The sequence below is a fragment of the Diadema setosum genome, chromosome 7, assembly GCF_964275005.1.
Source record: "Diadema setosum chromosome 7, eeDiaSeto1, whole genome shotgun sequence".
Taxonomy (NCBI): Eukaryota; Metazoa; Echinodermata; class Echinoidea; order Diadematoida; family Diadematidae; genus Diadema; species Diadema setosum.
Genome location: NC_092691.1, coordinates 30,312,444 through 30,327,053, shown reverse-complemented (window position 1 = coordinate 30,327,053; position 14,610 = coordinate 30,312,444). Strand labels below are relative to the sequence as shown.

Genomic DNA, 14,610 nt, shown 5'->3' with positions numbered 1-14,610 from the left:
AGACCCACCGTAGGCGGACTCCGCCCCGACAGAGGAGCTTTGACTACCAGATGGAAGGGTGGGTGCAGTCTGCATCACTGCAGATGGCATCTTAAGTCTCTGGTGGCTGCTGATCACAGTGCTTACATGGGCAGAATGTGGTGGGTTCGCTTGGGTAGCTGTTTGTTGATGGGCGAGTGGTATAGGTGATGGTGATGGCAGGTGATGTGATGAGGAGCTTTTATGGTTGGACAAGTCCTGATGATAGTGATCTGGCATGCTTGGCAGTTGCTCGCTGGGCGAATGAACGTGAAATTGCCCATGAGATACATATCCGGTTTGTGGGCCCTGATGATGTCTTTCTGAAGGGGGGTAGTCGCCATGGATACGCGGATGCGGTCTGTCGTGAGGATGGATAGGCACGGTCTCATGTCTCGGATGGGATCTGGTAGAATTGGGTAAGGGGTAGGATGAGGGGGTTGGGGAGCATGGAAAAGGAATGGTATGGATGGCAAGCGGAAAAGAATGTTATCATCAAAGAGAAAAAAAAAATAATGCAAAATAATTGTATGGATCTACAGAATGGGAGAATGCACTAGATGTATACAGTCCGTAAATGCCTGCTGATGTGAGATGACGACCACAGTGCAATGAATGTACCGGCACACAGAGAGACAGATAGACGGACAGACAGACAAGAGAGCAAAGAGACAAAAAGAGAACAGTAAATGCACAACAAGTTTACAATGCGATTAGGTTCATGTTAGTGTTGGGTGTTAACAAGGACAAGACAGTACCCATTGCTATCATGCAGGTAGTTGTTTGGTATGGATATAGATACATATGTATACACATGTACACATGGGTATGCATCAATTAAGGTATGCCTGAAAGGGACAGGATTATTGAATAAACAGAACCTCTTTTACCAACATTACCTCTTAATTTGGAATCATTTGGAAGCGCTACTAACAAGGGGAGCACCCTTATAGAGTGATCCCGAGATATTTTCTCCCCTGAAATGAAAGGAACGTGAACACAAAAACGAAACACAAAAAAAGTTCATCAGTTAGTCTACTCTACATCTTGGTAAGAGTGAACACTAACCCACTACAAATCACTAGGAACAAAACATTAGTTACAACCAGGGTAAGACCCAACACAAGGACAAAATTTATTCTCTAAGTTCCAAGGAAGCCACACACAAGAAAATACAGTGTCACTTGTCTTCCCCTACTGCTGACTACAAAAAACATGGTAGGTAATTATTCAAAACTAAGACTAGAAGATGACTTTCTAGATTTTTAGTCTCTAAAGTTCTTGGTGCATGCTAACAAGTTAAAGCTAATGTTAAACAAAAAAGAAACCTTATCTAGAAGGATGTGCGAGCCTATCAAAAAACTGAAATTCACTTTTGAGATCAATATTGCAAAAACCTTGCAAAAAAAAAAAGTACAATGGGTTAAATTTCCTCCTAGCCAGTGTGTATAAAAATGACAAACATCGGTCAAAACATGTTACATTGTCTCCTTTGCTGAAAGCTGATGTTCACTACTTATTTCACCATTTTTAGGGGGTTATATACATGCACCGTTTCAACTCACTACATCAAACCATCAAATTTTCAAGCAAATATTATGCATTACAATATTTGACTAACTCTCTGTATCTTGAAAGCATTAAAGCAGGAGTGAAAAATATTTGACTTTCATAAAGGTCCAAATATGGAGGTTACAACTGTGAGTGTCCAATGCCTTAATACATTACCTGGTGCCATACGACACCTCCTCCTGCTCGAATCCCGAATCTTCTCGACTGTGGATGCTCTCCAGCCTGGAGGACAAATGGGCTGATGCATTGGTGTTGCCCCCAGCAACGGGATGGTGGGAAGACACGTAGCGGGGTGGAGGTGCGTAGGACGGAGGAAGAGAGGCAACCTTGTCTTCACGGCGAGATTGCTGTGACGACATGACAGCCTCGTATGGAGGGGCCGGTTGCTGAGATTGCTGCAGGTAACGAACATGACTCAGAACGGTGACTTCAAGAATACTGGTATATGGGCCTTTTTTGTGTGTTTTGTTGTTGTAAAACAGCAGTAGGACTTTCACACACACACACACACACACACAAATCAAAGTTCACAGACAATTGAAACAAATGTATTTTGAAAGAGAGACCTGAACTACAGACACACAAGTTTAAATGAAAATTATGGCAAAAAAAAAAAAAAAAAATGACAGAAGAGAAGACAAACTGCGATAATTTGAATAAACATAGGTCATCAAAGTCAGTCCTTTCTAGAAATCACAGAACCTCCTGCTTACACAACTCTACCATAACTTTCTTTGTACATATTGTTCAGTTCTAAGAAAAGGAATGTCACTACTTTGCATTTTTTCTGTCAAAACATCGTATCTGCCATTTTGTCTAAGATACATTTCACAGACACCCATCTTACCCATATCTCCTACACGGAAATTCAGTACGAAATCCAATGTACTTTCAGTATATTCGTTTATAAAAAAAAAAAAATAAAAAAATAAGGAAGAAAGAGACAGCAAAGTAAGCCACCAAACCAAAATGTCATAAATGTGGTGCCTTCAGGATACTAATTTGGGCAAACTTTACCTTTATTGCCAATACTGCAAATATGAGCAAAGAGCAAATTTCAAGGCATACTCACCAAATTTGGGGAATTTGTGCCAGTCTTATTCGTAGGGTCAGAAAACAAACTGAGAGCAAAAATGGTTGCTCTCTGGTAGTGCAAACATTTTTTTTTTTTAAATCTTGCCTTGTTTACTACCAATATTATGTTTAACATTGAGATGAGGAAGCAGCCATTTCTCGTAACCACATGATAGCCAACCTGCAAGTTCAATTTGGAGCATGGTTTTAACACCAAAGGCTGGTTTGGGAAATATTGGAAATGAAAATCCATTACACATTCAGGAATATGATCAGGAAGAGTGGATGATCACATAAAAAAAAAAAAAAATGCTAGAAGAATGAAGAAAGGCTGGATAGAAAGTGGTAAACCCACCATTTCGGACTGGTTTATTGCACTGGAGTACCGGTCACCATCTGCACGCTGCTGCTGACCGAACATCCCTTGACCCCTTTGAGCTGAGAGGTAGCTAGGAAGTTCCTCATGTCCTCCCCCTCCTCCTCCTACGGTAGACCCTGAACCACTTCTGTCTCTGTTTGACTGCGGACAAAATAGCAGTAATGACAATGACAAAAATTTATCTCGGATTAAAAGTGATCATTTACTTCATAGAAAAGAACTCAAAACTGCCAAGCAGTACTGCATAGTTTTTGTGCAGTGAAAATGGAGAGAACAATAGGAGCATATCTTTATTGACCTAGAATTTCAGGCCACACAAGATGGTCACAATCATGAACGGCTTAATAAAATATGGTAATAGCAGACTTCTGACTGCTATCGATCACAGGTGAGTACTTCCACTGTGACCTGCACACTTCTGTGCTCATTGTAAGGATAATAAAATCTGCTAAACTTGTGGTAACTTTTAATTCAAGGCAAAGTCCTCATCTTTCACACACACAGATGTGATTATGGTCTAGTGGATCACACACTGTGCTTTCTGCGAGAAGGTCTGGGATTCAAGCCCTGCTGGGGTACCTTGTGTCCTTGAGCAAATTGTTGTATGAACAAACCCTCCTCTTGCCTACCCAGGTGAATGAGAGGGTACTGGGTGGGAAGTTGAATCTGGGTGTAGTTGGATTTTGCATGAGAGTGCTGACAAACTGGGTCCTTTTTCGACATCCCTTTTCCCTTTAAAGCAAATGGAAAAGGCACAGTGGGTGCCAATTTTAATTCCACAGATTTGGAGTTAATCATGAAAATGGATATCATCTTTCATCAATGATAATGTCAAGATGTTGCCATCTGCTGGCACCTACCTCTTCACGATGCCTGCGATGCCTGCGACCATCCCGCTGGTTGTCACTCTCGTAGTACGATATGGGCCGCTGCGGCCGGCTGGATCGCGCATCCGGACCTGTCTCGATAAGATCGAGGGGCATGGAATGCCTGTAGGAGCCATTACGTTGGGGGCCCGGGTCCGTTCGGCGGCTGACAGTGGACCGTTTTGAATGCACACTGCCCTTCCCAGAATGCACACTCTCATTTCTACAGGAGAACAAAAGAGCACTTTGGAAATGATTCATCCAGAATACAAAAAGCAGATACCGGTACACAGCTAAGTACAAACTGTATGATAACTTCTCATTAGTGTAACTGACATTGCTTGAGTTTAATAGGTTTTTTTTTTTTCTCCCACACAACTTCAGTGCAGCTTGAAGCTGTTTCTTAGAAAAAACACTTCAAATTTCTTCAATCCCTCAGCTATTTTACTTTCATTTCCATTAATATGAAGATGACAGAGATGAACTGACAATTTAGTAATAAAAGCTTTATAGAATTCTCGAGATAACAAAAATTCTACAAGGTCAACGTACTCTTCAGTAAATTCTCCTCTGCTTCTCCTGTACGCACCGCTGGAAGGTCGCGACCTGGGTCGGTTGGCAGAGTGGCTCACTCGTATCGCGACCCCATCCTCGGTCCTGCACGGGGCGTGAAGTAACTGAAGCTCATTCACATTGACTCACATGGATGTTTTAAAATCGTAATACAAGGTACTCATGAGCAGGGTATGTACAAAGAAACATTTTATGAGAGAATACATTTTTACTTTCTTGATTTATTCAATTCAATTCAATTCAATTCAATTCAATTCAATTTTCTATTTCATTTTCCGCCAAAAACATATAGACATCACTTTTTTTTTTTGTTAACAGAAAATTAGGTGCGTAAAACTATGTAAGATGATATGAGTGAACAATAATTGTAGAACCTTATGATAGTTATACAGTGTCATAAAACTGAAGTGATCAGAGGGAAGTAAACAATATGCAAAATTTGAAAAATGGAAGGACCCACTAAAAAGACAAAGCTTTTTTCATATTTTTTTCATTAAAATAAATTTCAATCAAATTTTTCAATTCATTCAAATTCATTTCACTGAATTTGAATTTCATACAAATTCATTTAAATTAACCAATGCTTTACAATAGTTCTTTGAAGTGTACAAGCATCCAAGCTCAAGAAAAAAAGTTGAAAAGGAGAAATATTTTTAATAGACTTGACTTATTTTGTAAAATTTCCTCCAGAGTAAATACAATGTAAGTATATTCAATTGATTCACTATCATTTACACCAGCCAAAATGACCACTCAAAACATTCAGCAGAAAAAAACAAAAACACTCATCACATAACTGCTCATCTGTAACCTGAAAAATGGCATGTGACACCTTATATTCTAGATCAAATTAACTAAAAGTTTCCATATGCCCAAACAAGTCTAACAAATTAGCCTACAAAAGAGGGGGGAGGGAGGTGGCGGAGAACCCCATGATAAATGAGTACAATCCAAAGAGAACTCTTGCCATTTCTATCTATATCCCCCCAAGATACTCACACAACTTTGGTGTAGGCGATATTCTGGAGGTCGTCCTCGGCTGATGGATCCTGCAGACCGAGCTGGATGTGTTTCCGCAGCTCGGTGGATGCCTTGATGTCCGCCAGTTGGCTGAAACAAAGACAATCAAAGATATTCACAGGAAGTGGTTCTTGTTTGCAAAGGCCTCTGGGATAGATTTGTTCACATTCATGTTTTGGTTTTTGCTTTGCTTTTGAAAGTAACTCATGGTAATTTGCTGTAGGATTTTTTTTTTTTTTTGTTGTTGTTGAAAGAAACTGGTTCATTGTGATTTGATATCAAATATTATTAATATGATGCAGAGCACAATGTATCTTGAGAGAATATATATGTATACAGATGTATATATTTAATTACATTCCTAAGGTTTTTATTCATTTATTTCCTTATTTCTTCATCGAATGGCTTGTCTATCAATTATTGTGTTTGTATACAGCTTATCAATTTATTGGGAATAAGGTTGCAGCAGCATTAAAAAAAAAAAAAAAATCATTCATGTGTAAATCACTGTTCAAACTGTGATCACACTGTCACATTATTGGGGAATGAAAACAAAACAGACAACTATATCTTTCACATCATAAGAATGACACTAGATGTCTTTTTTTATTCCAAGTGCCATCTCTAGATGACGTTCTGTGAACATTCGACAGCTTTAAAAGGAGCGATAACTGCAAGATCCTCTTCGACAGGGAAGAGAGATTGACTGATGTTGTCAAATTGTCACAAAAGTAGCTGTAAAACACAGAACCCAACAGATTGTTGCGGCAATGCCTCCCTGTGGCAGTGGTCAAATAGATGTGAGACTACCCCACTGCTACCCGTCAAAGATCACAATTGACCAACCTGCGTTCCTTGTACCACTTGTAGCCATCAGATGCTTCTGTTGGTTCATACCTTTAAAAGAAAGAAATAAAGGGAGAAAAGAAAGGATTTGATTGGTCAGCACTGGTCATTCACAATCCCATAACTCCAGAGTAGTACATCAATGACAGCTGTGTGAGAGAGTAACTACAAGTAAGATCAAATATGCATGAAAATTCATTTTGATGTCATAAAAGAAGAAAAAAAGAGACTATACACAAAATATAACACATAGATACACAAAATATAACACATAGATTAAAGGTACAATCATAAAACAAAAAGAAAAATACAATTATTTTCACTGGAAATGATCAAAAGGCTAGCATCTGCTAATGAACAATGTACATTCATTTGGAAAAAGAGAGGAGATGAAAACACAGTTTGTGTGATCCACACACAAATGAGAATTTACTGTCTCACCCACTGGGATACCAGAAAAAGTGTGCAATGCACAACTACTTCAGGGAATTCTCACATGAATTTTCCTCCAAAAAAAATCCCAACAATGAGTTCTTTAGAGAACACTTCTCGCCTTACATGCTATTTTTTCAACATCTTTGGCCCAAGAAATCTTGATGGGGCAGCAAAGACAGACAGACAGACAGTCAGAAAAAACAGACAGACAGACAGGAGAGTGCGAAGTAAGTGACGCGGAAAATTTGAGAACGTCTTTTAACCATCGCTGTGACCTTGAGCTTGCCGAATAACCCTAATTGTTGACCCCCTCTGACCCCTATCCTTGCCTTCGGGCAAGAAAAGCAAAAACAGATCCTGTTTCGTGGAGACCTCGCGCAGCCCTATCCAATTACAGAGGGCCATCCTCGGAGGCCTTTGCCAAAATCTAAGTCGTAAGCCCTCCTCACCCCAAGTAGGGTTCCCACTCGTTGCAAAAAAGTGTTCTCACTTCACCAAACAACACATCCTATCATTTGCCTATCGTCCGTTACAAGTTTTGTCAGGTAGTGTGAACGCGACTTCGCCGCGACTTCGCGCGAGACGTACTTTGCATTCCGTACTAACATTTATGTCGTAAGTGTTGTCAGCAAACTGTGGTAAAGCAGGAGAGATATACATGTAGATTCATAGAGAATATGTTGGTTCAAACCTCCAAACCGAAAATATGCATATTTCATTCTGCATGTATTCTGCACGTTTGACACATGACAGCACGCTCTACGCATTACTGCTACAAAACATTTACAACGAATCAGTTCTCCATTTCAAAAAGTGGTGATTTGTGCATTTCAGCCTTAATTCTGTAATGTTACAATTGTAATTACTTGCTAGGAGTTTTGAAGATTAATATTTTCATAAAGTATTGTCACTATGCAGTATGCAGAAATGTTGACCCACTTCTTTCATTGTGATTTTACTCTGTAAAAACCTTTGCCATCCAGTAAACCTATTTCTGCACTAAGAAGAAAAACATGATGCAAGAACAGTAATTTTGGGTCTCCATTGTGCAAAGAGCAAATTAATTTTCCCACCAAAAAAAAAAAAAAAATGTGAATAGCAGTCACAAAACCAAAATGAGATTTGCATAGAAGCATAGCTATTTTACATTACTAATAGTCACATAAAATGATTTTCCTAACAAATGTCTGATCATCCTAAAATCTGTTGCTAATCTGTGGTCATGATTTAATTCATATCTATTGCGTCTATCTTCACGTGGTAAATTCATCACCACAGGTATTACAACATGACAAATGACATTATTACATCTCACGAGGCATGAATATACAAATAAAATGACAGTAGGCCTACTATAGGTGCATTCCAGTACAACATGCACTGCCAGACAAACAAAGACATTAGCGGGTGAGAACACGTTCAACGATTCAATACATTTGTGACGGACGACGAAAAAGGCAAAAGCCGAACGAAGGCCTCCCTGATCCAGAAGTGTGTATGCGTTGACTATTCAGTCACGAGGGACCTCTTAAAACCACTGCAAGGTGGGTAGTTTTTAGAATGCCACAAATTATTCCCTAAATCCCCCTCGAAATGCTTTTGCCCCAATACCGCTCCGCCACCTTGAAGCGTGCCCAGGGGCGGAGGAGGAGGAGGAGGAGAAGGAGGAGAGGAGAGGAGAGAAAAAGAGTGAGATGGCAAGGTGATCATATACTTCCTCCCATTTCTCGTTTACAGTTCATCATTGGAATGGGCGATGACGCGATGCCGCGTGAGGAGAACACAAACACGCAAGCCACATTCTCGCCGCACGAAAAGAGCATTACGTGTTGCGCAAAAGCAAACACCGGCTAAATCCAGGCGATGCGATGCATGGTGTAAATTGCTTGCACATTTCTCTGAGTGCACTTGTCTCCATGAAATAGGATGGAAACTTGAAAAAGTGAGATATTGCATTATGATTATTGTGTACTTTTCAGAGTATTTCTGTGATTTTGGCTATCTCGGTTCACTTAACCCTAAAAAGACTGGGGGGGGGGCCTAAAAGGCCCCCCCCTCGACATTTCGCGCGATTACTCTGCAACACGCAATGCTCTCGCCGCGATGCTTTATGACTTTTTTCTTTCAAGTTTCCCGCACATTTTGACACCAAATTTGTGACGCCCGGGGGTACGGTTCAGAAGTTACGTAACATTTTGTACATGCATGTGAGGCCGAAAATGGCTCAAAAATGTGATTTTGTGTACAAAGTCAATGCAAATTGATTTTTTTCACACAATTCATATAAATATGCTTATTTTTACTCTCAATGGCTAAAATTAATTTGTTTTAGGAGTATTATGCTTCAAAAAGTGTCTGCCACAAAGTTAGTTAAAAAAAACAACAGAAACAAAGGGTCGAAAAAACAGAGAAATACATAAGAAATTCATGAAACAATAAAATGAATAAGAAATTGATTTTGATACCGAATTTTTATTCAAGTGCATTTGCTAAGAATGCCACAAAGAGTAATTAGACCAAAAATGAGCACTTTTGGAGCTTTATTTACTGATTTAGATCAAAGAGTCTGATTTCTCGCATAAATTAGCATAATTAATCAAAATAAAATAAAAGAAGACTATTTTGGAAAATTTAAATATACAATCTTGTAGATTACATCGCACACTACCATTGTGAAAATTTTCGCGGGGATCACGCGATCCACGGCCGAGATCTCAAGGGGGGGCCCTTTAGGCCCCCCCCCCCCCCAGTCTTTCGAGCTACCAAAATAGCCCAGTCTTTTTAGGGTTAAAGGTATAAATATGTAAGCAAGCATGTCAAGCACAGGAAATGGACTGAATTGATAATGGACTTGTGCCTACATCTTTACACATGCAAGGGGAAAAAATACTTACTCAGTTTAATCCAAGTTCATTGCAACACGATGCATGCCTTTCTTTGACTAAATGGCCAACTTAAGCATTTTTCTGTTTGACTGTGAAAGTTAACTCCTTTTTATCCATAACAGTTGTGAACAAGTGCCAAAATTTAGGCAGCTCATGGATTTGATGCTTAATGTGAAATTTCAGCTTGTGGTGACAAGCACAGGGACTGAACATTATTAAATCAGATGGCATCCTAACCATATCAAGAAAATGTACAAACATTTTTCTGTGGTGGTTGTTGCATTTCAGTCAGCCACATGGACAAACTCCATCCACTCAACTCTGAAAGATTCTTCTGTAGTGGAATGGATGAACACTACAAACGTGTGACGCTAGTGAAAAATCATTGCCAATCCAGGTATAGATGGGGTTTGAATTACACAGTGAGCCTTACCAAAATCCAAACCATACCCTTGCAAGTACAACCTCATCCCTGTCAGAGCTTAACCCATACCCTGGCCCTTGAATGACCCAAATACAACAGAAGAGGGTCCTTCAAATCTTGCCATGCATCACTCAGTCCTATAACCATTACGGTCATGGGGGGGGGGGGGGGGGGGGACATGAGGAAGATGCAGCAGTTGCAGCAGTTGCAGCAGTTGTTCATGTTTACACTTTAAAAATCCAAACAATTTTCTCACCCGTTTTTTAGATTCTTGACCACTGCGTCACCCGGTTCCCGCACTTCTCCCCTCTGGCCGCCCTCGCCGGCCTGCACAGCTGTCCACTGGGCCTCAGAGTCCACCATATGGTCACGAGATCTTGACCTGCATGTAATGAACAGAATAATGACATCTTTGAGGTGGCATGCATTTAAGTGTTGAAATTTATAATGAAATGGCATGTGAGATTATCCCTTCCAGAGAACAATTCACCTAACTGTCCTCTTTTGGATCACTATCAAATGGTAATGCAAAGACGGTTTTCATTTTAAAAGAGGAGAAAGGGAGAAAAGTTCCTTCACCCTAAAATGATCAGATCAACATGTTTACACTGGAGGCTGATAATTGGAAGCGCATTCATCATCTTCACAACATTCCCATGTTATTCCCTATGGACACTCAAATATGCATGAGAGAGGAAGGAGGCAGAAAAAATTAAACATAAACTATATGGAAAGGACTGCCACAAAGGGGAAAGCCTTTTGACTGCCAATGAGCTGTGTATAACCCTAATTCAATAAAGCAAGGTCTGTTTGTTTGGGTAAATAAAATAGGTTTGTGAGTAAACTCTTGACAAAAGGAGTTTGGCAGGTGTTAATGATTTGAGCATTTGAACTCTCACAACACTACAAAAAAAAGTTGGAACCATTTCCAACTCGCACTGAATCGCAATTCATTTCCTAAGATGCAGTGGTTGTACCACAAAGGCATATTTTCTCCCACGGCTGTGTAATCTGTATGTCTGAATGTCTGTACGAAACTTTTTCCACCATGTCAGCAGAAACCAATTATAGGCCTTCTGACCTCAGGGTATAATTATATTGCACTTTTCCTTCTTTTTTTTTTTTTTCTTGGCTATATTGTCGGTGTGGCTGCCGGGGGTGAATGTCTTGAATCTTTTCCACATGAATCCAAAATATGACATGGTTCAGATGGTAATCACGATAGGAGCCAGCCACGTTTTAAAGAATCCAAAGGTCAAAGGTCGGCAGAGCTAAATTGAAACACGTGTAAATGGCAATAGGATTTAGGGAGTTATTAACCATACCCTGCCCAGATGTGCCACATAGGTGATTTTGCAGTTGTGTGTTTTCGTGTTTGGAATCGGGGATTTACTGGCACTGAATTTTGATTTCTTTTCCTCCAATTTCTGCTAAGGAAGGAATGTATGGAAAGAAATGAAGCGGGCTATTGAAAAATATTTGCCGCAAGCCTGTATACACATTTTAAATAGAACCAGGTGACGGATATGTTTTGATTGATTCAAGTCTTTGCAAAGTCAAATATTGTTTTTCCATTTGATCTTTGAAGCTAATCTTTGAAGCTAACATCCAACAGAAGTTCACACTTCGAAAAACCAACTCTATAATCAAGAAAAAAATTGTAGCTCCATTTTGTCTAGAAATACACTGTGTATGATGTAATCATCAGATCATTGATAGGTTGGATGCTCAATAACACGCTGTTGAACCTTAGGATACCAAAATTATATGACAATGGTCAAATACTAGATAAATAATCTTCACTGATATGTTTGAGAGGAGAAATGCAATCCCATCATTTATATCTTTTACAACAAAGGTAAGAATATATTTTTTAAAAAGTAGTAAGAGAAGGGAATTTTTGGCTACCCACAATCAAAGAAAAACATTGAAATTGATGGAATGCCACAGAGAGAGAGAAGGGGTCAAATGCCATAAAAGCAGTCAGCCGGTGCTTGAGGGACCTCCGATCAATCGTCGCGCGGCGATTCGTAAATCTGATCCAGCGTTTAACCCAAATCACCGTCAGCCTCTTTCCAACACGCGAGCTCTCTCCGTGACAGGTGGTATCCACAGGTCCACGCCAGAAAAAAAAAAAATGCATATACCGGAGGCGGGAGGAATCAGAGTGAGAGATCACGGAAGACTGAAGATGGATAAACATATAGACAGACAGATATCTTCTCTCTTTTTTTTTCAAAAATGGAGAGAAATGAACAGAAATAAAGACACTGAGGAGACATAGAGAGAGAAAGAAAGATAGACATACATAGAGAGAGAGAGAGAGAGAGAGAGAGAGAGAGGGAGTGAGAGGGAGTGAGAAGGAGAGATGGGAGAGACCAAATCCTTTTCGGCAAATGAGGGACTTGGATTGATGGATGTTTAGCGTGAAGCTTTGGAATGATGGATAACGAGTGAGGGTGGAACGCCAACCGTCCCACCTCGTTTGTCTTCATTACCCTCCCCCTCTTTCAAAACATTAAAAAGTTTGTTTTGGTCCTCTTTTTTTTTTTTCTTGCCGAGTTGTCTTCTTCTTCTATATTTGAAGGGGGAGGGGTTAGCTACTGTGTTTGTTCCATGAGAGCACTTTGCCATTGCAGGCGGCTCTATAATTTACCCCCTGGTAGAGCAGGTGTCACATCGGCATACACACCTACCACATCACCACCAACCCACTGCATTGCCAACAGCTGCACCATGTTGCTAGGTCCAACATTTCAATCCTCTATGGATCAGCATGCTTAAAATGCCCCTGACATTGTATGCAACAGAGTTGCCTGTGGCAACAAAAGAGTTAAATAAAAAAACTATCTTTGCCCCCCCCCCCCCCCAAAAAAAAAAAAAAACCAAAACAAAACAAAACAAAAATTGAGCATAGCAGCATGGGGTTCAGAACAGAAAGATTTTTTTTTGTTTTTTTTTTAAGACATATCCAATGAAGAAACTTGGTCAGTATCATTTTACAAAATGTCAACGTTATCATTAATCTTAAACTATAAGCATTAGCTCGGATTGCCACTGAGTCATATGCACATTTTCATTCTTGATATTACGAACTGAGTATCTGAAGCTGCTATAGTCAATGTGTTGGCTCTATGACCAACATTTTAATGAGTAAATCATGCTAAACTTTCCATCACAAGAAGGCAATTGTAATAGTTTTATGAACAAATAGCTACACTAATATTTCTTTTCTACCTGAATATATGCATGGTCTCATGTAACAGTTTATTGATTTGTTGAAATTCAACCTGTAATTACATAAGAGCAAAAAGCATACTTGAAATGAATTTTAATCACTCATAAGAACAGAATACATCCAGTTCTGCTTACAATGCACAAACATTTTAACACATTGGAGTAACAAACTTGGTTGGATCGAGTGTTGGTGTTTCAATGCTTTGGACTTCTTCATGTAGGTGTTGGGAAGTTGCTGAAATGAATTTAAAGTGTATTGCATCACTAAACAGTTGTTGTCTTTGAGCTTCTGTATGGTTGACTTCATGGGCTCGAAGGGGCAAAAGTGAAAAAAACAAAACTTTTTGCTTGTCCAATTTGGGCAAGATTATTTTTTTTCCTCATTGTTCCAAAATACTTGCCTGACTTTGATTTTCACTGGCCCTGGGAAATCGGGCAGGTGCTCATGTAGCACCATGGAGAGGCAGGGCCAGGTGTATAGCAAATAAATTCATCATTCAAGAAACAATTTTGGAGTCCTATAAATATCACAGGCAAAAGAGTCAACATTTTACAGATCTTGCAGCTTCATTTTTGTGAGGGAACAGACAGGTTGTCATCTCAAGAGATTAATTGAAAAGCTTACTTGTCCTTGTGTGTATGACCTTTACTGATTGGCACGTTTTGTTCTGACAGACCCTTATGTAGTACAGCCTACATATTGTAAATTTGTCTGTATGTCTGTGTGCATGTATGCATGCATGTATGTATGTATGTATGTGTGTGTGCATGTGTGTGTGTGCGAGGGTGGGTGGAAGTGGGTGAGGGTGCATGTGTGTGCATGTGTGCACACGTGTGTGTATATGGGCAGGCTTGCCTGAGGGTACGGTGTAAGTCTGTTTGCCTGTCTGTATATCTGTCATTGTGTGTGTGTTTTGTGTGTGAATGTAACTATGTATTTAAAGAATTGTATTGGATCAGAGAAATAAGTGGTAACTGTGTCAGTAATGAATGCTGTGGGCTAGCCAGTGTGTTGCATCTGATTATTTCACCATTTCAATGGCGTTTTGGGTCGCAATTCCTAATGACTCAAAACATACATGTACGTAAAAATAAAACATCTATTCTCTTTGGTTTTCATACACCAGATGTATCATTTGTTATGGTCAGGTTTCACTTGTAGCCCTCATCACAGTGAATACTGTCAACAATGTATCAGTAGATAAACCATTCACTTTGTTCTCAAATAAAGAGAGATATGAAATGACTCCTGAAAATTCCAAGAAGAGATTCACATTACGT

The 14,610-nt window shown here is 39.6% G+C and overlaps 1 protein-coding gene across 1 annotated transcript in view; it reads right to left on the bottom strand.

The window, feature by feature from the left end:
• Positions 1-1,557: 1,557 nt before the first annotated feature.
• Positions 1,558-14,610, bottom strand: part of LOC140230597 (band 4.1-like protein 4A) — an 82,917-nt gene continuing 69,864 nt past the window's right edge. The window contains exons 14-21 of the mRNA XM_072310739.1: positions 10,349-10,474; positions 6,349-6,399; positions 5,482-5,592; positions 4,462-4,566; positions 3,912-4,132; positions 3,589-3,630; positions 3,020-3,159; positions 1,558-1,985 (exon numbers count right to left, since the gene is read on the bottom strand). Coding sequence (XP_072166840.1) covers positions 1,743-1,985; positions 3,020-3,159; positions 3,589-3,630; positions 3,912-4,132; positions 4,462-4,566; positions 5,482-5,592; positions 6,349-6,399; positions 10,349-10,474 — 1,039 coding nt within the window. The 3' untranslated portion in view covers positions 1,558-1,742. The remainder of the gene's footprint in view (positions 1,986-3,019; positions 3,160-3,588; positions 3,631-3,911; positions 4,133-4,461; positions 4,567-5,481; positions 5,593-6,348; positions 6,400-10,348; positions 10,475-14,610) is intronic.